Source organism: Hypanus sabinus, chromosome 29 (genome assembly GCF_030144855.1).
Source record: "Hypanus sabinus isolate sHypSab1 chromosome 29, sHypSab1.hap1, whole genome shotgun sequence".
NCBI lineage: Eukaryota > Metazoa > Chordata > Chondrichthyes > Myliobatiformes > Dasyatidae > Hypanus > Hypanus sabinus.
Genome location: NC_082734.1, coordinates 33,878,118 through 33,904,560, shown reverse-complemented (window position 1 = coordinate 33,904,560; position 26,443 = coordinate 33,878,118). Strand labels below are relative to the sequence as shown.

The 26,443-nt window shown below is 39.9% G+C and overlaps 1 protein-coding gene across 1 annotated transcript in view; it reads right to left on the bottom strand.

Annotated features, from left to right (window-relative positions):
- Window positions 1-23,749, bottom strand: part of LOC132382824 (F-box only protein 47-like) — a 51,589-nt gene extending 27,840 nt beyond the window's left edge. The window contains exons 1-5 of the mRNA XM_059953276.1: window positions 23,545-23,749; window positions 20,283-20,444; window positions 8,856-8,932; window positions 2,936-3,013; window positions 1,566-1,674 (exon numbers count right to left, since the gene is read on the bottom strand). Coding sequence (XP_059809259.1) covers window positions 1,566-1,674; window positions 2,936-3,013; window positions 8,856-8,932; window positions 20,283-20,444; window positions 23,545-23,749 — 631 coding nt within the window. The remainder of the gene's footprint in view (window positions 1-1,565; window positions 1,675-2,935; window positions 3,014-8,855; window positions 8,933-20,282; window positions 20,445-23,544) is intronic.
- Between the last annotated feature and the right edge of the window lie 2,694 nt (window positions 23,750-26,443).

Genomic DNA, 26,443 nt, shown 5'->3' with positions numbered 1-26,443 from the left:
GAATTACAACAATGAGTCTTGCAAGAACCGTACACCTCTGCTCTAAACGTGGCTTCTCCAGAGCAATGTTATGATCAGGCTGATAAAGTTTACACTGTCAAAGGAGATTCTAAAGACCTTAAAACTTCAACTTACTTGGCAAATTAAACATGTTCCATTATACCTTAGCAGCCTCTGGTGGCAAGACTAAGCACTGCAAGTGAAGAGGTGGCCAAATCTCATGTACTGGTACTTGTGATAACCTATTTATTTTCAGATGTTTTGGAATCTAATTTCCAAATAGGAATTCACAATTAAATAATTAATTTTAAATCAGAACCCTTGCAATGAATCCCAGTAAATAATAAACATCTCTGTAAATAGGAGGCTCATACTGAATTGCTTTGAGATAAACAGTTACAACAGATTATAGATGGAATTCAAAATCCCTGTCTTCTTAAAGTTTTCACCCCTTGTTGGTGCCAGCCACACTACGGAACTTTACCCCAGAGGCAACTTTTCATGCATGAATGTTGTATGTCAGTTTGTCAAATTATTCCGGCATATTGGGAAGCTTCTGTCACCTGAAAGTAACAACGAATAAGAACAACTGAAGATCTTTTTCCCTCTGGTACTAATGAAGTCAATGGCAGGATCAGCAGGTGATATTGAAACAATCAATCTGGGACTTTCTGGTTGGTGAGGCTTACTATCTTACCAGGATTTCCCCTGTCCATGTCTGTACATAAAGTATGGTACAAAAGTCTTAGGCACATAGATATAGCTAGGGTGCCTAAGACTTTTGTATTTGTCAATGCAGAACAGACAGCGAGTTTGTACATCTGGGGAGAGCAAAGGATGTTGGGAATGGCAAGGGTGGAGTGCCGCAGAAAAGATTTGGGACAGGTGGTAGAGAAGGAGTGCCAGGCAAGAGGGGTGGTGGCGTGGCTGAAGACACACCCAGCCCTGAGACACCAAGTTAGAATCCAAATAATTGGTTTATTGATCAATACAGAATGTCTCTCTGGTGCTTCACACTCCTTCCCCTGTCCCTTCACCTTTTCCCAACCACACTTCCCCTTTCCCTGCCTCATTCCTACTCTCAGTCCACAAAAGAGACCCATATCCCACATCAGAATCAGGTCTATCATCATTCACACTGTGAAATCTGTTTTTTTTGCATAAAATTACCTACAGTACTGTGCAAAAGTCTTAGGCATTCTAGCTATATATACAGTATGTGCCTAAGAGTTTTGTACTGTATTAATTTTTATTTAAACAATGATTGTTAATGATAACTTCACTGGGGCTAATTACTACAAAGAGTTGCTGAGTCCAGCATCACATCTGTGAATTAACAGACAGAGTTGGAGTGACATGTTCACTGAAGCAGTTTACTGTTAATGGCCACATCTCCAAGTATTTCATCTCATTGCTCTAACAATGTAAACTTTAGTCCGTTTTCCCTCAAACCATCCACTGACCTAGCAAAAGCTAAATTGTTTTTATCAATCAGCATGTGTGCCACATTGTCATATCACAGTTTCACAGCTAGATCCTGTCTGCTTAATTGTGATGCTTGTTACCTGGTCTACTGCGCACCACACTTTGCATTTTTCGAGGCAGATTTGCACTTTCATTCAGAAAGTTGAACACACGATGACATTCTAGCTCATCCCAGCCTGCTATAAGAGTCTGCAAGAAAATATATATTGTAAGGTAAAAGCAAAATGTGAACCTTCTTTAGCTTATAGACAATGATAGCACAATTGAAGAATTCAGCCCATTCCAGGCAAATATGAGCTGCTAAGAACATTCCAAATTCCCTCTCCCATGGGCAGAAGATACAAAAGCCTGAAAGCACGTACCACCAAGCTCAAGGACAGGTTCTACTGCACTGTTACAAGATTACTGAATGGTTCCCTAGACCGATAAGGTGCACACTTGACTTCACCTCATTATGATCTTGTACGTTTTTGTCTACCAGCAGTACACTTTGTCCATTGCTCTCGTACTTTATTCTGCACTATTCTTGTTTTACCTTGTTCTAATTCCATACACTGTAATGAATTGATCTGTATGAACAGTACGCAAGATAAAGTTCTCACAGCACCTGGGACAATAATAAACCAATTCCAATTTCCAACCTTTGGTTGACATCTTTGTAAGCTACACATAACTACTCGACCCATCACTTTTCAAATGTGGTGAGGATTTTTGTCTCAACCACCCTTTCAGGTGAGTGAAGTCCAGACTACTGAAATTTTCCAACTATTCCCCACTATAAATATCAAGAGACTAAACAAAAGTGGGAAAGATGATTCTCCAATTTTTACTTCTACTTGAACTAAGCTCTCACATACTATGTTAAGAGGTCACTGACAAGAACTGTCCTAATTCAACACTGGAATGATATAATATGACTAGTTTGAGAAATTCATCTCTGGTTGCTTGTGCAACCATGTACAAAACGTATTGTAATCCAATGTACTCATCTCTGCACATTCCAAGACTGCAAGACTCGTTAAAAATTAGTTAAACTCTTAGTTAAACCTAGTGTTTAGCACTAACAAGAAGAAGAAATTTCTCTGCTATAGAGTGATAATGGAAAAAAGTTTGAGATGCATAGTTACAAACTTAATATTGCCCTACATACCAACCAGTGCAAAACCAAAATTGAAATCATGAAGTAATTATACATTTGTAAATTCTGGAGAAAAATTTTGGGCTGTTTCATTATGTAGAAACCCAAGATGTCATTTTGATATTGTCCTTCCTAGAAATTAACTATGCCAGCAGAACAATGTGACTGCCAAATCACGTTTCACTGAGAGAAATTTCATGCTCTCTGCCTACCACACATATCAAACATCTATTGCTGTCTCCACAATATTCTAAATCCCAATAAAAGGAAAATACTGTAACATTACCACATAAAATGATTTTTGAGCCTTACCTGTAATAATATCCCAAAACAAGCAAGTCCTAAACACTGCAAAAGCATTGTACATCCACCCATCCTAAAGCATGGGTTCTGATGAGAGAGAAGATTAAAAAAAACACTTACAAGAACAGCTTTAACACACAAACCGAATTACTGGAAAGAAAAAGGCAAGATTATCTTTTCAGAGGCCTCCTTTAGGACTGTCTATTTCTAATAAAGGTTAAGATCAAAAACATCAGCTCAGCTTTTCTCTTCCAGATGCTAATTGACTTGGGAAAATATCCACAATGTTAATTTTTTTCAAGATACATGGTTTTTTCTATTTACTTCTCTGATATTAATAAAAATCTTGGATAAGATCATAGAACATAAAACATTCCAGCACAGTACAGGCCTTTCGGCCTGTGATGTTGTGCTGACCATTTATCCTTCTCTAAGATCAATCTAATGCTTCCCTCCTAAATAGCCCTCCATTTTTCTATCATCCATGTGCCTAAGAAATGGCATTGGTGACCTGCAGCGACGTTTTGCGGGCAGCTCACAAGACTGCTAGATACTAAACATACTTCTTCTGAACTGCGATCACTGCAAACTGTAACCTGTAACTTCCCTCTAAGGGATGTACTTTTGAACCATCTGAACAAGTTGCCATTTTTTCAATCTCCTGGAGGATTCGGCAAACTAGGTTCTCATAAATGCAAGTGTGGCTGGGGTCAGACACTACGTTGAGGCCTGACAGCGGAAGATAAACTGTGCTTAGCTCCATTACTCTGTGCCAAGCAACATTAAAGTCTTCAAGGCTGAGAAAGGTAAACAAACAGATATTCAGTGCTGTCTGCCTGTGTTTAACCAGTCTCCCTCTCTCCTTAATACTACCATCAGGTGGCAGATGCAGGAGTCTTGGGTCCCACACTGCCAGGTTCGGAAGCAGTTGTTGCCCTGCGGCCATCTGGCTCCTGGAACAGTCTTACTTGCCAGAGCGTTGAACTAGCTCCACAGCTGTGGGTTCGCTTTCAGGATCTCTGCAATTGATGTTCTATGTGTTATTTGTTTAATTAGTTTTACTATTTGCACAATTTGTCCTCTTTTGCACACTGATCTACAAATTTGCTGATGATACAACCATTGTTGGTAGAATCTCAGGTGGTGACGAGAAGGCATACAGGAGTGAGATATGCCAACAAGTGGAATGATGCCACAGCAAGAACCTGGCACTCAACATCAATAAGACGAAGAGCTGATTGTGGACTTCAGGAAGGGTAAGATGAAGGAACACATACCAATCCTCAGAGAGGGATCAGAAGTGGAGAGAGTGAGCAGCTTCAAGTTCCTGGCTGTCAAGATCTCTATGGATCTAACCTGGTCCCAACATGTTGATGTAGTCATAAAGAATGCAAGACAGTGTCTATACTTTATTAGGAGTTTGAAGAGATTTGGCATGTCAACAAATACACTCAAAAACTTCTATAGTTGTACCATGGAGAGCATTTTGACAGGCTGCATCACTGTCTGGTATGGAGGGGCTACTTCAAAGGACCGAAAGAAGCTGCAGAAGGTTGTAAATCTAGTCAACTCTATCTTGGGCACTAGCCTACAAAGTACCCAGGATATCTTTAGAGAGCGGTGTCTCAGAAAGGCAGCATCCATTATTAACTTCCAGCACCCAGGGCATGCCCTTTTCTCATTGTTACCATCAGGAAGAAGATACAGAAGCCTGAAGGCACACATTCAGTGATTCAGGAACAGCTTCTTCCCCTCTGCCATCAATTCCTAAATGGACATTGAACCTTTGGACACTACCTCACTTTTTTTAATATACAGTATTTCTGTTTATGCACATTTTAATCATCTATTCAACATACATAATTGATTTACTTGTTTATTTATTATTATGTTTGATTTTATTTATTTTTTCTCTTTCTGTTAGATTATTTATTACATTGAACTGCTGCTGCTAAGTTAACAAATTTCATATCACAAGCTGGTGGTAATAAACCTGATTCTGAATGTGTAGCAGACTTTATTTGTGTGTGGTTTTTCATGGCTTCCATTGTATTTTTTTTTTGTTTTCTGAGTACCTGCAAGAAGAACCACAAAGTTTTATATGGTATAGATACTTCAAAAATAAACAAAATTTGAACTTTGAACTTTAAATATCCCAAACATATCTACCTCTAGCACTATTCTGGCAGTTCCATGCACCCACCTCTGACATCTCCCTTTCTCCAATCAAATTAGAATTATGTCCTCTGGAATTAGCAATTTTCACCCTGGGGTAAAGTTTCTGGCTGTCCACTCATTCTATGCCTCATACCATCTTTTACACCTCTACCAAGTCTGCCCTCATCCTCCTTCATTCCAAAGAGAAAAGCCCTAGCTTGTTCAACCTATCTTCTTAAGACAAGCCCTCTAGTTCAGGCAGCATCCTGGTAAATCACAACCTGGTAATAACTTGCTAGAAGAATGTAGTCCAGAGGAATTAAGATTTGCATTTATCATAAACAGTCAAGCAGTAGAAGTTGCACTGAAAAGCTCCAGTGGGCAGGTTCCTTAAATCAGTGGTCTGAGATAGAAGTGTAGAAATTTGGACTCTTCAGCACAAAGGTACAGCGTCAGCAGTCCTGGCTCGATCACAATTTCTATTGCTGTCTGCAATGCATTTTAACATTCTCCTTGTGACCACATTGGTTTCCTCCCACATCTCAAAGAAATGCAGGTTACTCAGTTAATTAATCTCTATAAATTGCCTTTAATGTGTAGATGAGTGGATAGGGAAATGAATGCTAACATTGCATTTGCCTTCCTCACCACTGATTCAAGGTAACCACTTCTGTGCTGTAAGTTCAGTAATCAGCTGCTTCCTCATCTGATAGACAGAGACATTTCTCTTAAGACAGGAAGGCTTAAAGAGAACATGAAATTGCTTTGGCAAACCGTAAGATGTACAGTAGGAACAGAATTCCATAATCGAGTATGCTCCACCATTCAATCATGACTAACTTATTAACCCTCTCAACCCATTCTCCTGTCTTCTCCCCTGATGCCCTGACTAATCAAGAACCCATCAACCTCCACATTAAATATACCCAATGACTTGGCCTGCACAGCCACCTGTGACAATGAATTCCATGGATTCAACACCCTCTGGCTAAAGAGATTCCACCTCATCACCTAACACTTTTCAAAAAGAAGCAAAGCACCACCTTCAAATTCTTAAGCAAGCTAAAAGAAAAATTAATTGGACAGGTTTTCATAAAGCAATCATGACTTTGAAGTAGTCCATTCCACCTCCCCCCTCCACCGTTAGTGAATTATCACATTTTCTCTCTTAATTCCCTATGCCATTTGACCTTTCCAGTCTATGTCAGCTCTCAAAGCAGTCCTATCAATCCCATTTCTCCACTTACTTTTCTGCAAATTTTTCTTTCTCACATGTACCCAGTTAGCAACATGGGGTGGAGATACCTCTCTACTAAAGAGGTGCACGTCACTCCTTCTCTCTGTTAGCCTGCAGGTCACCCTTGGGCAAGGTGTAGCATCTGCTTAGCCCCCGATCAGGGTCACTTGAAGCCATGAGAGCAGGTGATGAATGGTCGTATGAGCAGGTGGCGCATATCCTGGTTATACGACCACTGACACTAGGCAGACAATCTCTAAAGAGTATTGATAATGTCTGGAATCACCTGTCTTGTAAAGACACTGCCCAGAAAAAGACAACGGCAAACCACTTCTGTAGAAAAAATTGTCAAGAACAACTATAATCACTTATGTCATACAACACTGCACATAACAAACGAATGAATTAGCAACAACTAGAATGTCTTTAGGATGTGGGAGTAAACCATAGTACTCAGGCAAACCCACAAGGAGAACATGAAAACTCCACAGCTCCGAGATCAGCAGCAACAATGATCCACTGGATGAGTCAACAACAGCACAATTTCTGTATCACTGTACCGCCTTATTAATCTTCTGTCTATAAATCAACAGTCCAGAACTCCCCCTGCTTGTTCAATAATCTAACCAATATGCTGCCATACCCAATACAAACGTAAAGCCTGTCAAGAACAAATAAAGCCAATTACACTGAACAAAAAAGACTTTGCTTCTGTATTCTTTTGGGTGTATCTTATGGATTTTGGGCTGCTGCACACTCCATTTTTTAATTACCTATATTTGTTATTTCAAGTCATAATTCAAATCAATTAAAATGTTGCCCACAATGTAAGCTGAAAAGTTCTCTATCTTGTCCAGGCATGTCTGGGCATGCTTAGGCAGGGCGGATGCTGCACGCAGGACACTTTTTAGAAAGGCTATAAAAGCATCATGCACACACTGTTCTATGCATTGCATTTACATATGTATCGGTTTGTGATCACATTGATGTGCATACTCTTCATGCATAGTATATTGTGTGAACTCATTATAATAAACTAATTGTATTTTCAGGAGTATTTGTGATAGCAACATATCTCACCAATGTTGCAACAGCCAGGATACGTTGTTATATTTGTGGCAAATATATGCTTAAATCTCAAAGTCAGAGCATGACTCCTCTTATTAAGAAAGTTAATGAGCTCTCCTTTGGGTGTAAAATGAACAACAGAGACAAAGCCTGGGCCGCTCATATTTGTTGGATTCCCATTTAGACTTCTTCCCTGCAAAACGAGATGCTCTCAGTGAGAAGCATAGTGAAAGGTTTCAGCAGAACATTGCAATCTTGGAAAAACGGTATCAGGGCAACTGAAATCCATCAATGCTGGCTGATTATTGTTAGACACTTAAGCAAGATGTCTTAGACGCTGAGTACAAATGAAAATCATCAACAGAACATTTTTAACTTAGTTGAATTATTGCAAAGTGTCAGCACCATTATGTGATTAAATGCATTACATTTAATAAAAGTTAATTTCTTGTTTCTACAAATTCCAACATGATACAGTACAAGTAGTCTGAAATTATATTTGTGTTCATCAACAAGCTGTTTATCATAACCCAAAAAAAATTACAATGAAGAAACACCTTTGAAAAAAATTTGTTCTCTGGTGTTATAAGCACAAAAGATTCTGCAAATGCTAGAAATCCAGAGCAACAAACACAAAATGCTAGAAGGACTCCATGGGTAAAAGGCTGATGAAGGAGGAATCTGATAGGAGAGAAGAGCAGACCATAGATGAAAGGGATGAAACAGGAGCATCAAAGGGAGATGATGGGCAGGTGAGGAGAAGGGAAGGTTTATAGGAAGAGAGAATGGAGAGGAGGGAGAAATTACCAGAAGTTAGAGGCTGAATATATGATATGATATGAGGTGTTGTTCTTCCAATCTGAGAGTAGCTGTAGAGGAGGTCAGAATGGGAATGTGAAGTAGAATTAAAATGGGTGGTCTCAGGGAAATCTTGCCTTTTGTGGAGGCCAGAGTGAAGGTGCTCCACCTTCAGTAGCCTATCTCTGTTTACCTATTATTACTTTACTCTTCTTATAGCTTGACCAATCTTCCACTAAAGCGAATGTAATTTTAACTATTTCAATGTTCTTCTGGAGAATGCTTCACCTGCCAGTACATCCAGTACTCTAATGCAAACCCAATGTACTGTAAAAGCTAAGATAGAAAGAGAAATTCAACAGGTTCATCAGTGAAGAAAAATAACTGAAACGTCTAGTCAGTGAACAGGTCATTTCAAGATCTATGTTGACCAGATTCACTTATTAATCTCTTCAGAAAACTGATCATTGTAGTTTTTATTTTATATCTTTTTAACTTTTATTTATGATTCAAGTTTTACAGAATAACCCAGGCTGCAACGTTGGGCAACCAGTAAAAATTATACTGTAACAGCTTAAATGCTGGTTTCTCAATTAAACTGATGCTATCATTTACTGTATATATACGGCACTTGGTGGAAGTTTTTTTCACCCAACTGCAATATCTTACCTTTAATAACTGTTTCTGCACAAACTTTAGTCTTTCCTTTGTGGGAAGCAGAAGGGTACATCTTTTAAACAGCAATCCTGAGTAAAAGAAACCAAAAGTTAGTATTCTGGTTACATGGAGCTGCATAAATGAGGTCGTGATGACAAAATTAATACTGCTATATCCAATTAACTTTCAGTGCTTGCTGAAGGTGAGATCTCAGCTGAAAAATGTATTGGGTTCTGAAGTATGTCCGCCACTCTTTGATGCAGTTTCTACTGAATGGGGAAGAATCTAATGAAAGGAGATCAGAACGGCTTATAGTAAATAGTGAAATGCAACAGTTATTTACAGTATCTATATACTTAGTGACACCACGCAGAACAAGCCCTCCTGGCTCAACCAGCCACAACATTCAACAATCCATCTATTTAATCCTAGTCTACTCACAGGATAATTTCCAATGACCAATTAACCTACTAATCAGTACATTTTTGGATTGTGAGAAGAAACCAGAGCACCTGGATGAAACCCATGCGGTCACGATGAGAACATACAAACTCCTTACAGTGCCAGAATTGAACTCTGACCTCTGACACCCCGAGCTGGAATAGCACTATGCCAACCACTATGCTACCCTGGCAGTTAGAGGAACCAAGAACAAGCACAGTCCACAGAAGAATTAGTGAAGGATGTCAGAAACTAGGAGAAATGCAGAGTGAAGGAGGAGTCAAGGTAATTATAAGAGGACCCAGATAAGAAATTATGCTGGTAAACATAGGCAAGGTGTTTTCAAATGTAAGAATCTGAAATTAGGAACCACATACAGTTGAAGTCAGAAGTTTACATGCACCTGAGCCAAATACAATTAAACTCAGTTTTTCACAATTCCTGACATTTAATCCTAGAAAACATTCCCTGTCTTCAGTCAGTTAGGATCACTATTTTAAGAATGTGAAATGTCAGAATAATAGTAGAGAGTGTTACGAACCCCGTAACTGGGTCACTTACCAGCAAAGATAGAGAGGTCCGTTAAAGTCTGATGGTACTATTTTTAACAGTATTTATTAGTAAAAATACACAAAAATAATATCAATGCAAATATACAGATAATATACGTTGTCAATACGAAATCTAAAAGTGCGGGTATAATAATAATCAATAAGAAATAGCTCTATCGTTGTCTAGGGGATAATGTATTGTCCAATGGAAATATAAAGTTCACTCAGTTCATGCAGGCTGCAGCCTTTGGGGACTGCTGGGTTTGCAATGGTTGGAGAGAGAGAGAGTTTTGGGAGAAAAACTTGCCGATTCCTTTTATGATTTCAATCCGTCGGAGTTTCGTTGTCGTGGCCGTTCACTTGTCGCCTCTCCTTTAGCTAAAGCCGTTCTTCTGTGGTGAGCCCGCCAATCCCAGGCAAGGGAAGGACGCACACGAACCCCCAATGGCTGTTGCTATTAAACGCTGTCACGGGATTTCTAGCGTTTCTCCTGGTGCGTCTAAAGGGGTTGTTCCCCAGACCCTCTTTTATCCTTACTCACGGGGTCTCAGATGTCAATCAGGTTGGGATGATGCAATCCCTCAACCAGCCCACTCTGGTTGTCCCCTGAGGGGCTTCAATGAATAGTACAGTACTCAATACACAATTCCGTCCCCAAGAGACAATGGCCGTTATCAGTGGCTTTGTTTCACTGAGGCCAGGACACATTCCAAACCTTGTGGATTCTGCGTGTCACTCTCTCTCATTTCCTGGGTCCCAGACCCAAATTTATAGCGATCTTGCGATTCTCAGAAAGGAGGGGGCGACTCTGTACCCTTCGGCCCCTCAGAGTTGCTGCACATTCGTTACAAGAGAATGATTTATTTCAGCTTTTATTTCTTTCATCACATTCCCAGTGAGTTAGAAGCTTACATACACTTTGTTCATATTTGGTAGCCTTGCCTTTAAATTGTTTAACTTAGGTCAAACATTTTGGATAGGCCTTCCACAAACTTCTCACAATAAGTTGCTGGAATTTTGTTCCATTCCTCCAGACAGAATTGGTGTAAATGAGTCAGGTTTGAGGGCCTCTTTGCTCGCACACGCTTTTTCAGTTCTGCCCACAATTTTCTATCGGATTGAGGTCAGGGCTTTGTGATGACCACTCCAATACCTTGACTTTGTTGTCCTTAAGCAATTTTGCCACAACTTTGGAGGTATGCTTGTGGTCATTGTCCATTTGGAAGACCTATTTGCGACCGAGCTTTAACATCCTGGCCAATGTCTTAAGATGTTGCTTCAATATATCCACATAATTTTCCTTCCTCATGATGCCATCTATTTTGTGAAGTGCACCAGTCCCTCCTGCAGCAAAGCACCCCCACAACATGATGCTGCCACCCCCATACTTCACAGTTGGGATGGTGTTCTTCGGCTTGCAAGCCTCACTCATTTCCTCCAAACATAACAATGGTCATTATGGCCAAACAGTTCAATTTTTGTTTCATCAGACCAGAGGACATTTCTCCAAAAAGTAAGATCTAAGTCCCCATGTGCATTTGCAGACTGTAGTCTGGCTTCTTTAATGGTGGTTTTGGAGCAGTGACTTCTTCCTTGCTGAACAATCTTTCAGGTTAAGTCGATATAGGACTCGTTTTACTGTGGATATAGATACTTGTCTACCTGTTTCCTCCAGCATCTTCACAAGGTCTTTTGCTATTGTTCTGGGATTGATTTGCACTTTTTGTGCCAAAGTATATTCATCTCTAGGAGACAGAATGCGTCTGTTTCCTGAGCAGTATGACGGCTGCGTGGTCCCATGGTGTTTGTACTTGCGTACTATTGTTTGTACAGATGAACGTGGTACCTTCAGGCGTTTGGAAACTGCTCCCAAGGATACACCAGACTTGTGGAGATCCACCATTTTTTCTCTGAGGTCTTGGCTGATTTCTTTTGATTTTGTTTGTCAACTTCTGACCCACTGGAATTGTGATACAGTCAATTAAAAGTGAAATAATCTGTCTATAAACAATTGTTCGTGTCATGCACACAGTACATGTCCTCAATCTCTTGCCAAAACTATAGTTTGCTAATATGAAATCAATGGAGTGCTTAAACAATGAGTTTTAATGACTTCAACCTAAGTACGTAAACTTCTGACTTCAACTGTACAGGGCAATTACTAATAATTCCAGTGAATTCGTGCATAATGGTCATACGACTAAAAAGAAAGTTATATAAGGTAGCTAAATCTAGTGGGAAGATTGAAGATCGAGAAGCTTTTAAAGATCAGCAGCAAATAACAAAAAGATTGATTAAGAAGAGGAAGATAGATTATGAAAGTAAATTGGCGAAAAACATAAAAGCAGATAGTAAGAGTTTTTATAGTTATATAAAAAAAGAAAAAGGGTGGCTAAAGTAAATGTTGGTCCCCTAGAAGATGAGACCGGGAAATTAATGGTAGGGGACATGAAGATGGCGGAAACACTGAACAAATATTTTGTATCAGTTTTTACAGTAGAGGACACTCAAAATATCCCAACACTGGATAAACAGAGGGCTCTAGGGGGAGAGAAGCTAACTGCGATTCAAATCACCAAGGAAATGGTACTTGATAAATTAATGGGACTGAAGGTGGATAAATCCCCTGGACCGGATGGCTTGCATCCTAGGGTCTTAAGGGAAGTGGTGGTCATAATTGTGGATGCATTAGTGATAATTTTTCAAAACTCGCTGGACTCGGCAATGGTCCCGGCAGATTGGAAAAATGCTAATGTAACTCCTCTATTTAAAAAGGGCAATAGACAGAAGGCTGGGAATTATAGGCCAGTTAGCCTAACATCTGTGGTTGGCAAAATGTTAGAATCGATAATTAAGGAAACAGTAACAGGGCATTTGGATAAACATAGCTTAATAGGACAAAGTCAGCATGGCTTTACAAAAGGGAAGTCATGTTTGACAAATTTGTTGGAGTTCTTTGAGGACATAATATAAAGGGTAGATAAAGGGGAACCAGTGGATGTGGTGTATTTGGACTTCCAAAAGGCATTTGACAAGGTGCCACACCAAAGATTATTACTTAAAGTAAAAAATCATGGGATTGGGGAAAATATTCTGGCATGGGTGGAGGATTGGCTTTCTAACAGAAAACAGAGAGTTGGGATAAATGGTTTATTCTCAGACTGGCAGTTGGTGACTAGTGGTGTTCCGCAGGGGTCGGTGTTGGAACCCCAACTCTTTACAATCTATATTAATGATTTGGAGAAAGGGACTAAGTGCAACGTATCGAAGTTTGCTGATGACACAAAGATGGGAGGGAGTGTAATGAGTGCGGAGGACATTGAAACCCTGCAGGGGGACATAGATAGGCTGAGTGATTGGGCAGACATTTGGCAGATGAAATATAATACTGACAAGTGTGAAGTCTTGCACTTTGGCAGGAAAAATAATAGAGCAAGTTATTATCTAAATGGAGAGAAACTGGACAGTGCTTCTGTGCAAAGGGATCTGGGGGTCCTGGTGCAGGAAACACAAAAGGTTAGTATGCAAGTGCAGCAGGTGGTCAAGAAGGCCAATGGAATGCTGGCTTTTATTGCTAGGGGGATGGAGTATAAGAACAGGGAGGTCTTACTGCAGTTGTACCGGGTATTGGTGAGACCACACCTAGAGTACTGCGTGCAGTTCTGGTGTCCATATTTAAGAAAGGACATACTGGCTCACGAGGCAGTGCAGAGAAGGTTCACTAGGTTAATTCCAGGGATGGGTGGGTTGATGTATGATGAGAGGTTGAGTAGATTGGGACTCTACTCATTGGAGTTCCGAAGAATGAGAGGCGATCTTATTGAAACATGTAAGATTGTGAAGGGGCTTGAGCAGGTGGATGCGGGGAGAATGTTCCCAATGATGGGTGAAACTAGGACTAGGGGGCATAATCTTAAAATAAGGGGATGCCGTTCCAGGACTGAGATGAGGAGAAATTTCTTCACTCAGAGGGTAGTGGGGCTGTGGAATTTACTGCCCCAGAGAGCTGTGGAAGCTACTACACTCAATAAATTCAAAACGGAGATAGACATTTTCCTGGATAAAAATGGCATTAGGGGATACGGTGAGCTAACAGGTAAGTGGACATGAGGCTAGGTTTAGATCAGCCATGTGATCTCCTGGGCCAGTTTTCGATAGCCTGGATGGGTCGGAGAGGAATTTTCCAGATTTTTTCTCCTCAATTGGCAAATCGTTTTTTTTTCCCCCGGGTGATCACATGGGTTTGGGCAGGATGAATAATAAGATAAAATGGGCGGCATGGTGCCCTGTTGGTTGGCACTGTTGCCTTGTGGGATTCGGTGATAACTAGAGTTAAGATTGGATCAGCCATGATCGTGTTGAATGGCGGAGCAGGCTTGAGGGGCCAATTGGCCTACTCCTGCTCCTATCTCTTATGTTCACAAGAACAGAACTGTGGAAAAGTCTTCTATATACACCTAAGTGTTTTGCACAGTAATGCAGTATTTTTTTTATGCACTGTACTGCTGCCGCAAAACTAATTTCCTGACATGCAGTATGTAAATGATGATAAACCTGATTCTGATATGGGGCTCTATTGTGGACTGACAGTGGGAAGGGGGCAGGGAGAGGGGAACCATGGTTGGGAAAAGGGGAAGGAAGAGGGGAGAGAATGGGAAGCACCAGAGAAACATCCAGTAATGATCAATAACCAATTGTTTGGAATCAAATGACCTTGCATCATGTCTCAGGTCTGTGTGTGCATCTGCACCCACACCAGAACCCTCCCCCACCCCCGCCTCTGGCGCTCCTTCTCTGCCACCTGTCCTGCAACCTTCTCAATTCCACCCTCGTCATTCCAACATCCTTTGTTCCTGCAAGACTTACAATCTCGCTCTCCACTCCACACTGACAAATACAGTACTGTACAAAAGCCTTAGGCATCCTAACTATATATATGTACTAAGACTTTTGCACGGTACTGTAGATTTATACAGCATGAAAACAGGCCAGTTGACCTGCCACATCCATGACAACCAATGAGTACCCATCCATATTAATTCAATCTTCAACACTTGGCCCATATCCACAATATCGAGGCAAATCAGGTAATTGTCAGGTTATTTTTAGGTGCAATCATTTGTGATTTTCTCAGGCTCTGCTTAGCAGGTACCCATTCCTCTCTGGGTGAAAAAGATCCCCTCAAATTTTCTCTAAGTATCTTAACTCTTACACTAAACCTATATCCTCTAGTTGTTCATCTCTGATAAGGGTAAAACTTTCCTGCATTTTATCCCCTCTATACACTTCATACTTTTATATACTTCAATCATAGGATCAAAAGATGCAGAATCCTTGTGGGTGGAGTTAAAAAACTGCAAGGGTAAAACTACCCTCATGGGTGTTACAGTATACACAGGCTTCCAAACAGTAGCCAGGATACACTTGGAAAAGCAATGTAATAAGGAAGCCTCCAACCTGATGGCATGAACATCCATTTCTCGAACTTCTGGTAATGCCTCATCCCCTCACCATTCCCATCCCCATTTCCCTCTCTCACCTTATCTCCTTGCCTGACCATCTCTGGTGCTCTTCCCCTCCTTTTCTTTCTTCCATGGCCTTCTATCTTCTCCTATTAGATTTCCCCCTTCTCCAGCCCTATATCTCTTTCACCAATCAACTTCCCACCTCTTTACTTCATCCCTCCCCTCCAAGTTTCACCTATCACCTTGTCTTTCTCTCTTCCACTACCCCACCCCACCTTTTAACCCTAGTCCTCATTTCTTTTTCTCCAGTCCAGCTGAAGGGTCTTGGCCCAAAACGTCGACTATACTCTTTTCCATTTATGCTGCCCAGCCTGCTGAGTTCCTGCAGCATTTTGTGTGTGTTGCTTAAAAAGGGTGATGTTATGATGGTCCTGGGGGATTTCAATATGCAGGTGGATTGGGAAAAAACAGGCCTATGCTGGATCCTGTAGAAGCCAGCATTATTGTTATTTTCCTTGTAGTTTCACTTTTTTACATGGTTATCACATTACTTGAATTGATTGATTTAAGCAACACAATTTGAATGGAATTTATTGCTGCTAACAAATTCAAAGTAAATTTATTATCAAAGTACATATATGTCATCATATGTAACAATGAGATACATTTTCTTGTCACAGCAAATACAAAGAAACACAATAGACCAACAAGATCGATGTGAAAAAGACAGCAAGCTGTGCAAATAAAAAAAGAGAAAATTATAATAATAACAATAATAATAAACAATAACTATCAATAACATAAGATGAAAAGTCTTTGAAAGTGAGTCCATAAACAGTGGGAACATTTCAGTGATGGGGGCAAGTGAAATTGAACAAAGTTACCACCTCTCATTCAAAAGCCTGATAGTTCAGGAGTAATAACTGTTCCTGAATCTGGTGGACTGGGTCTTGAGGCTCCTATAACTTCTTTCTGATGGCAGCACGAAGAAGAGAGCATGGCCTGGATAGTGGAGGTCCCTGATGATGGATGCTGCTTTCCTGTGACAATTCTTTGAGTAGATGTGCTCAATGGTAGGGAGAGCTTCACCCCCGATGGACTGGGCTGTATCTACATTTTGTATGCTTTTCATTCAAGGGCATTGGTGTTTCCATACCAGGTCATGGTGCAACCAGTCAATATACTCTTGACCACACATCTATAGAAATTTGTCAAAGTTTTAGAAGACATGCTGAATCTTGGCAAACTTCTAAGTAGAGATGTCACCGTGCTTTCTTTGTAATGGTACTTATGTGCTGGACCCAGGGTAGATCCTCATAAATGATAACACCAAGGAATTTAAAGTTTCTGACCCTCTTCACCTCTGATCCCCTGATAAGAACTGCCTCATGAATCTCCACTTGCCCCCACCTAGTAGTCAATAATCAGCTCTTTGGTTTTACTGGGACATTAAGTGAGAAGTTGTTGTTGTGGCACCATTCAGCCAGATTTTCAAACTCATCACCACCTTTTATTTAGCCAACGCCAGCAGGCCAGACAACATCTATGGAAAAGAGACTACATAAGACCAACACCTTATATTCCATCTGGGTAGCCTCCAACCACAAACATCAATTTCTCGAATTTCCGGTAATGGCCCTCACCCCAAGGTGATTGTGGACGTGTTGTTGCTAATTGAAACTAACTTGGGTAGGCAAGTGAGGAAGTCGAGGATCTAGTTGCACAAGGAGGCATTGAGGCTGAGGTCTTGAAGCTTATTGATTAGTTTTGAGAGGATAATAGCATTGAATGTCAAGCTGTAGTCAACGATGTATACACCTTCACTGTCCAGATGTTCCAGGGATAAGTGAAGAGCCAATGAAACAGCATCTGCAGTTGATCTGTTGTAATGGTAGGCAAACTGGAGCAGATCCAAGTCATATCTTAGGCAGGAACTGAGATGTTTCATCACCGACCTCTCAAAGTACTTCATCACAGTGGACGTTAGTGCTACTGGAAAGTAGTCATTGAGACAGGTTACCACATTCTTCTTAGGCACCGGTCTAGGTACCTGTGACTGCCGAAGTGAGAGCTTAAAGAATTCAGTAAACACTCCAGCCAGTTGAGGCTGAGTTTAGTACTTAGCCAGGTATCCCTTCTGGACCAGATGTTTTTCATGAGTTCATCCTCCTGAAGGATAGTCTCACTTTGGCCTCAGACTGAAATCACAGAGTCATCGGGGCTATGGGAGGTTGTGAAGGTGCCTCCATGTTTTGATAGTCAAAGCGAGCATAAAAGGCATTGAGCTCATTTGGGTATGAAACCTTGAATAAATTGGTATAAGGCTAGACAGCATTGCAACATTCTTTTTTTTTGCCTTCTTGCTGCAAGGCTCTCCTTTTACTATTCCCTTTTCATAACACCTTTGTTGTTTTAGAGCTTAATAAGTGATCATAAGCAACAAGTTTTATGCCTCATTCTTGACTTCTGAAGAACCTCGGTTCAAAAACATCAGTATCCAACAATCCCAAGGGAAGGAATTTGTAGAATACCTACCTTAGAATAACTTAGAGCAGCTTATGGTCAAGCCCACAGAGAAAAGACAATTCTGGATTGGGTCTTGTGTAAAGAACCAAATTTGATTAGGGAGCTTAAGATAAAGGAACCCTTAGGAGACAGTGATCATAATAAGATAGGAATCACCCTGCAGTTTGAGAGGGAAAAGCTAAAATCAGATGCATTAGTAAAGGTTACTACAGATGCATAGGAGAGGAGCTGGTCAAAGTTGATTGGAAGGAAATACTAGCAGAGATGATGGTAGAGTAGGTAATAGCTGGAGTTTCTGAAAATAATTTGGAAGATGCAGCATCCGTTCATCCCAAAGAAGCATTCTAAGACGGAGGGTGAGGTAACCGTGGCTGACAAGGTAAGTCAAAGACAGCATAAAATTAAGGGGGAGGATATACAATACTACAAAAATGGTGCAAAGTTAAAGGATTAGGAAGCTTTTAAAACTTGTTAGAGGGCAACTAAAATAGCAATAAGGAGAGAAAAGATAAAAAATTAACATAAATTAGCCAATAATATAAAAGAGGGTATCAAAAGCTTTTTCAGATATATAAATAGTAAAAGAAAGGCAAGAGTGGACATCAGACTACTGGAAAATGATGCTGGAGAGGTAGTAATGAGGTATACAGAAATGGCAAATGAACTAAATAAATATTTTGCATCACTCTTCACTGTGGAAGACACCTACAGAATGCCAATCACAAACAAGAGAAAGTATGCAGGTGCTGGAAATCCAAGCAACAGAAAAGAGTACAGTTGATGTTTCGGGGTGAGACCTTTCAGCAGGACATTGGGTCTCAGCTCAAAACATTGACTGCACTCCTCCATAGATACTGCCTGGCCTGCTGAGTTCCTCCAGCATTATGTGTATGGTAACAGATTGCCAGCAATTCAAGAGTATCAGGGGCAGAACTGAATGCAATTGCTATTACTAAGGAGAAGGTGCTTGTGAAGCTGAAAGGTTAAAGGTAGATAAGTCACCTGTACCAGATAAACTATACCCCAGGGTCCTGAAAGAAGTAGTTGAAGACATTGTGGAGGCATTAGTAGTGATACTTCAAGAATTACTAAGTTCTGGAATGGTTCCAGAGAACCAGAAAATTGTAAATGTCACTTCACTCTTTAAGAAGGAAGGAAAAATACATGAAATTATAGGCAAGTTAGCCTGACTTCAGTGGTTGGCAAGATGTTAGATACCATTACTAATAATGAGGTTTTGGGTACTTAGAGGCACATGATAAAATTACTCAGTCAGTGTGGTTTCCTTAAGAGCAAATCATGCCGGACAAATCTGGTGCAATTCTTTGCAGAAGTAGCAGGCAAGATAGACAAAGGATAGTGAGTGGATGCTGTTTACTTAGACTTTCATAACGCTTTGACAAGATGCCACATATGAGGCTGCTAAACAGGATAAGAGCCCATGGTATTACAGCAAAGCTACTAGCATGGATAGAAGATTGGCTGACTGGCAAAAGTGGGAAAAAGGGGGACCTATTCTGGCCGGCTGCTGATGTGCTGTTCCACAAGGGTCCATTCCTTTTCACATTCTATGTTAATGATATGGATGGTGGAACTGATGGGCTTTTGACAAGTTGCAGATGATACAAAGATAAGTGAAGGGGCAGGTAGCATTGAACAAACAGGGAGTCTGCAGAAGGACTTGGACAGATTATGACAACAGGCAAGGAAATGGCAGATGGAATACAGTATAGGAAAGTGTATAAATCCATCACACTACCTAGCTAGAAAGTTTTTATTGTGCTATAAATTCTGATCATTTGTATGACACTCTTTAGCATGAGTTTTACATTGACATTACATTTAATGGCCGTGCTGTGTTTTCCAGATGTGGTGTTCTTCCTCTATGACCAAGATGTAAAACCCAGGAAGTGGGGGAAGCATCTCAGAATTCTGCTTAATGAGCTTAATGTGAGTCTCATTAATTGTGTACATGCGTATATGTTGACAGAGAAGTTAACTATGCACTAAATATGTCTACTCTGACCCACTCCCCCAATCATCAGTCACCCTGCCCATTCAACCACATATGCACGTCATAAAACACAAACATTTCAGCACAGGAGGAAACCACTTCTGTCTGCTGTGTCTATGCCACAGTTAATTCCAGTAGTATATGTAGTCCCATTCTGCTACTTTTATCCCAATCATTTTACATTATTCTGTCATGTTCCCATGATGTTATAACTAAAATCTGCTTCAATAAACATCTGCACAAAAAATAGCTTTTTAATAAAGTACATTCTGCTTCATATGAACTACACCAGTGGACTAGAAGCCCAGAGCATAGCTAATACCTTTGGATAAATACCGCGGCAAATTGATTTGAAGGTATAGTGAAATTAAAATCTGCATAGATATCAATTTGAAAACCTTAAGCTCCACTTAGTATGTCTTAATCTGTTCCAGAAAGTTACCTAAGGATCTGTAGTGTTCCAGTGCAACTGATTTCTTGGAAACATCAGTAGAATGGAAACCCTCCAATAAAAGCCGTCTGATTCCTGATGAAGTGGCAATGTAACCCACAACCTGCCTGCCAACCATTTTTGATGCCATACTGAGAACACTGATGTCTGTTACTGAGAAGAAAGGAAGACAAAATAAGGTATCATATCTGATCATTACCATAACACTTGACTTAAGGACATGGTAGCATTTGTCACCTTACTAGTAATCCAAAGGCCAAAACTTACAATCTATCAAATGCCACAAAGATAACTGCAGGATTTACATGATTTTTTAAAATGATGAATAAGAAGCTGGAACTGCATTCAGAATGGTGAGTTCATAACATTGCTAGGCTGCCAAAAAATCTGGTTTATTAATTCTCTGTGAAGGAAATATGCCTGTCTGATCCGATCTATGTAGGACTATAAGTCTATGGAGTCAAAGAGCACAGAAACAGGCCTTCTGGAACATCTAGTCCCATCTGTCTAGCCCCATCGACCACAGCCCTCTATACCCTTCCCTTCCATGTACTTATCCTAACTTCTCTTAAATGTTGCAACCGAATCTGTATCCACCAATTCTGCTGGTAGCTCGTTCCACACTCACACCACCCTGAGTGAAGAAGTTACTCTTAAATATTTCATTTTTCACCCTTAACCTATGGCCTTTAGCTCTAGTCTCATCCAACCTCAGTGAAAAAAGCATGCTTGTATCTACCCCACATAATTTTGCATACTTCTATCAAATCTCCCAATTCTCCTACACTCCAGGGAATAAAATCCTAACCTAATCAATCTTATCCTATAACTCAGGTCCTCAAGTCCTGGCAAAACATTTTTGTAAATTTTCTCTGTGCTCTTTCAATCTTATTGATACATTTTCTGTCAGTATATGACAGAATTGCACACAGTCTCACCAACCTCAATGTAACATCCCAATTCCTGTACCCAATGCACTATTTCTGAAGGCCAATGTACCAAAAGCTCTTCTTATGACCCTACCTACCTGTGACACTACTTTCAAGGAATCATGGATCCGTATTCCCCGATCCCTTTCTACCGTACTCCTCAGTAACCTACTGCATCCATGTGGACATATGACAGTTCCATGGCAGAATACTAATATCTAATTTTTTTATATATTATCTTACAAACGTTTGTACATCTGCTATCTCTTCTGTGCATCCTTTTAAAACGCACGGATATAATCAGTCTGGATCAAGTGTTTTTTCTTCTTTGACAATACAATTTTTAACTACTTTCTTCCATTTAGTTTAAATGCATTTATATAACTGTTTATCCCATTTTCTGGTGTCATCCACACCCTCTGTTTTCTTGTAATTACAACACACATTGTTGCCACATTTGCCTGTTGCAATTTTATCCCTATTGCCTCTCTAACCTGTTTTTCAAATTCAAGTGTGTCAAGAGTATTGCGGTGCTTGATTTTAAGCAGCATTACAAGTTAATCTGCTATTTCCTCTTTGCTCCAGTAACTCCAGCCATTGCTTTTCTGCCATCATCCCTGCTAGTGATCCCTTCCAATCAACTTTAGCCAGCACCTCTCTCATGCCTCAGTAATTCCCTTTACTCTATTGAAATACTGATACATCTGACTTTATCTTCTCCCTCTCAAAACTGCAGGGTATTTATCTTCTCCCTTTCATACTGTAGGGTGAATTCTATCATATTATGATCACTGCCTCCCAAGAGTACCTTTACCTTAAGTTCCCAATCCAGAATTGCCTTACCCCTAGAGGACTCAACAAGAAGCTACGCTAAGAAGCCATCTCATAGGCATTCTACAAACTCCCTCTCTTGGAATCTAGCACAAACTTTATTTTCCCAATCTACCTGCATATTGAAATCCCCCATGACTATCGTAATATTGCCCTTATTATGTGTTTACAATTTCCCATTGAAATTTATATCCCATATTCTAGCTACTGTTAGGGGGGCCTATATATAACTCCCAACAGGATCTTTTTTAATCTTGCATTTTCTTAACTCTACCCATAAGGATTCTACATCTTCTGATCCTGTGTCCCCTCTTTCTGAGGATTTGATTTCAGTTTTTACCAAGAGCCACCCCACCCTCTGCCTATCCGCCTGTCCTTTCAGTACAAGGTGTATCCTTGAATGTTAAGCTCATGTTTTTCTTTCAGCCATGTCTCAGATACACCCACTACATCATACCTGCCAATCTCTAACTGCGCTACAAAATCATCTACTTTATTCCATATACTGTGTGCATTCAAATACTGTATAACACCTTCAGTCCTGTATTCATCACCCTTTTTGATTTTGCCCTATTTTACCTCATCCTACTGACAGCAATTTTGATATATCATCTGCCTGTCCACCTTCACACTCTCATTACACACTGCATCAATTTGTATACCAATGGCCCCATCCTCAACTGTATCACTCCATCTCCCGTCCAGCGCTAAACCCTTCCCAACAGCTCTTCAAACCTGCCCACAAGGAACTCATATTTCTGACACAGACACATATACACTCTCTCTCTCACACACACACACACACACACACACACACACACACACACACACACACACGCAGCCCAATCCATCACAGGAAAAGCCTTCCTCAATACTGAGTATATTTATATGGAGCATTGACACAAAAAAAGCAACATCCATCATCAAAAACCTCCACCATTCAGGTCATGCTCTCATCTTGCTACTACCATCAGGCAGGTGATACAGGAGTCTAGGTCTCATACCACCAGGTTCAGAAATAGTTATTACCCTTCAACCATCAGGCTCCTGAAGTAGCGCAGATAACTTCACCCACCACAACTCCGAACTGATTCCACAATCTACAGACTCACTTTCAAGGATTCTACAATTCATGTTCTCAGTCTTATTTATTTTTCTATGTGCACAATTTGTCTTCTTTTGCACATTGGTTGTTTGTCAGTCTTTGCTTATGTCAGTTGTTTCTTTATAAATTCTGTTGTATTTCTTTATTTTCCTGTAAATGCCTGCAAGACAATGAATCTCAAGGGAAATGCCCTTTGATAATAAATTTTACTTTGCCTTTGACTTTGAAGTTCCGGATTGCTAATCCAATAATTTAAACAGAATGCTTCTACACCCTATGACCCTAACATGAATTTTGTGACAAGAAGTGAAAATAACTAAGGTCAAGCAATCAAATACAAAGAGAAATAAATGGATTTGCATAAAAATACATATTGTTATAATAGTACCTGAAAGATAACACAACACTTTGTGAAAGACTTCAACTGGAATAATCTGGAAATAGCCGCAGTTATACCGTATGTGATTATTTTCCAGTGTGTTGCCACCTTTCTTGGATTGTAGAAGTCTGCAACTTCTTCTGTATTTTTGGTTTGGAAAGAGGGTGAAAGTATTTATTCTCAGTGGTACCTCACCTTCTTCCACAGGTTTCATCTGTCATTTGCAAAAGAAACAAAGAACTATATTCAGACTACTTCCTTTTCCTCCTCCCTTCTAGTATGGCCCGAAATGTCAAAAGCATTGGGCTATGTCAAGAAACAAGGTGCTTTATTCATCTTTATTTCCCTCCATAGATGTTGCCTGACCTGTTGAGTTCTTCCAGCATTTTGTGTGTGTTACTACAGTTGATCAGAAGATTGGTCTAACACTTGTCTTTCATCCATGCAGTTAATCTTCATGCCCTGCTTCAGAATTCCATTTGAAAGACAATTCAGAATCTGATTAACATTACAGTTTTAATCTGTTTGCAAAATTTCTAAAATGTTTAAATGACTGTAATGTTTTCATCGGATTCTGCCAATGGAAGTGTTTTCCATAGTTCTGATATGGAGTACAAAATACGGAAATAGAAGAGCCATGGAAAACTAAAACAACTAATAATTCTGCACGTGTACATTATCCACTCATAATAAAGCACCTTGCTTCTTGACAGAACCCGATATTTTGCAACAAGCTAAGAATTATCTCCATGACACGTGTTCTTTGAACATTTACTTCAAACAGTTTCTTTGTTCTCTGTGACAGTACACAAGCTTTCAGTCTTTATGAACTGGGGCCCATCTTTACATTTTCCATAAGGAGATCATTGTGCCTAGGAATCAAATTCAAATGCTTATCATTGTAACCAAATATCACAAATGTAGTTCACTCCAGAAAACTGTTGGATGAACATTACAGGCTCATCATTATGTGCCGTGTCGTAAGATGTGGGCAATCATGGTCCTTGACCTTGATTGTTCTTGGTAAATTTTTCTACAGAAGTGGTTTGCCATTGCCTTCTTCTGGACGTTGTCTTTAAAAGATGGGTAATCCCAGCCATTATCAATACTCTTCAGAAATTGTATGCCTGGTGTCAGTGGTCACATACCCAGGACTTGTGATATGCACCAGCTGTTCCCATAGCTTCACATGACCCTGATCAATGGGGTGGGGGGAGGTGCTAAGTATACCTTGCCCAAGGATGACTTACAGGCTTACAGAGGCACCTTAAGCTCCTTTGGTGGAGACTTATCTCCACCCTGCCACCCATTATAAGCTAATGGGTTTAATTATTTGAAAAGCAATTAGATTTAATAATTAGATGACCTAAATCTAAACAGAAGATTTCTATTAAAATACAGAACTTAACTATATATGCACAATGAAACACTTTCCCTTCATCAGCACTAGTGAAGGGTCTTAGCTCAAAACATCAACTGTTTATTCCTCTCTATAGACGCTGCCTGAGGTGCTGAGTTTCTCCAGCATTTTGTGTTGCTCTGGATTTCCAGCATCTGCAGAGTCTCTTGTACTTATGAAACATATTCCCTGAACTGTAAATTAGTTTCTAGAAGTGGATTGAAAGCAGGATCCATGGCCATAATCTTACTTGAGTTCATGGGATCATTTTGCTTCTATATTTCTGACAATTTTAAGAAAACTGAACAATTGGCCTTGTATTCCCCAAAGTGCCTTGGGGAAGCAAATCTCTTGATTGCAAGTATTCTTGTCAAAAATTTAAGGAAACATGTTTGTACAGGCTGAAACTCTCTAGCCCAACACTCTGCAGTCTGGCATCCTCTGATCTTCAGATCTAAATTAATTAACTATGCCGACTACAATCAAATGTTCACTAAGATCTATACTAACCAGTAGCTAATTCACCCAAATTTTGCAATCTCAGCCAATAGCTTTTCTGACTTCAAGAAACTTTGGTTTCAGACAGTTCTTCGAACCTTAAGTGACCAAGTAAGTTTATACTTTGAAGTAAAAATAGTTCTCCTGCTCAAGGAAGACAACTGGGGCCAATTTCTGTTGTCTGGGTTTGCTATGGCCTGGCACCAGTCAGATCCCAAGGATGACAGACTAAAGAGTTTTAACCTGTAATTGAACTCATCAAAGGATTTTATTAAGAGAACAACCAAAATTGGATTTACATAGCTGTAATTTTCTTCACATTCAGATAAAGCTTGAAGCCCAAATAACCCATTGCTGGGCATGTCATTTCTTTCAGAAGAAATCTGTGGCTCAAGTCCAGCTTCCTTGTAGCACAATTTTTCTATACAACATTTTCACATGGGTACCAAGCTTTGAAGTATAGCACTGCTTGGCATTAGATCGAACCAAATATAATCCATTAGCTTTAGACTTCCTGTTGTTTTCTTTAACACTAAACTGTTGCTCCTCACCAATAATCAAAATGAAGGATTATTTACAATATATCATTGGGGAACGTATAATTTAAGTTGTTATTTTAATGCATATCTGTCAATACAAAATAGTTCATTGCTTGTTTCCAGTGTCCTACATATTGGGGCACTTTGTGGACTTCTGTTAACAGGTGTTGCAAAATAATTGTCACTGAAATAGTTTGCATGTTTCATTAAGATCCTGAAACCATCCTCAGCATACTACTGTCCTCCTTATCCACTAACAAAAGATTTCAGTAATCTGTGTTAAATAAAAATAGCATCAAAAGAGCAGATTTTGCACCATGGGGAAAGATCCTTTAAAACTTGCAAGCGCAGTCTTCTCCCTATTTTAATTATAATGCAGGCTAGAAGCAAAATCTTAAAAGTCATAAAATCAAGTTAAAGAATACCTTGAGGGAGAGACAGAAGTTAATATTGTTAAGGAAATAGGAATGTG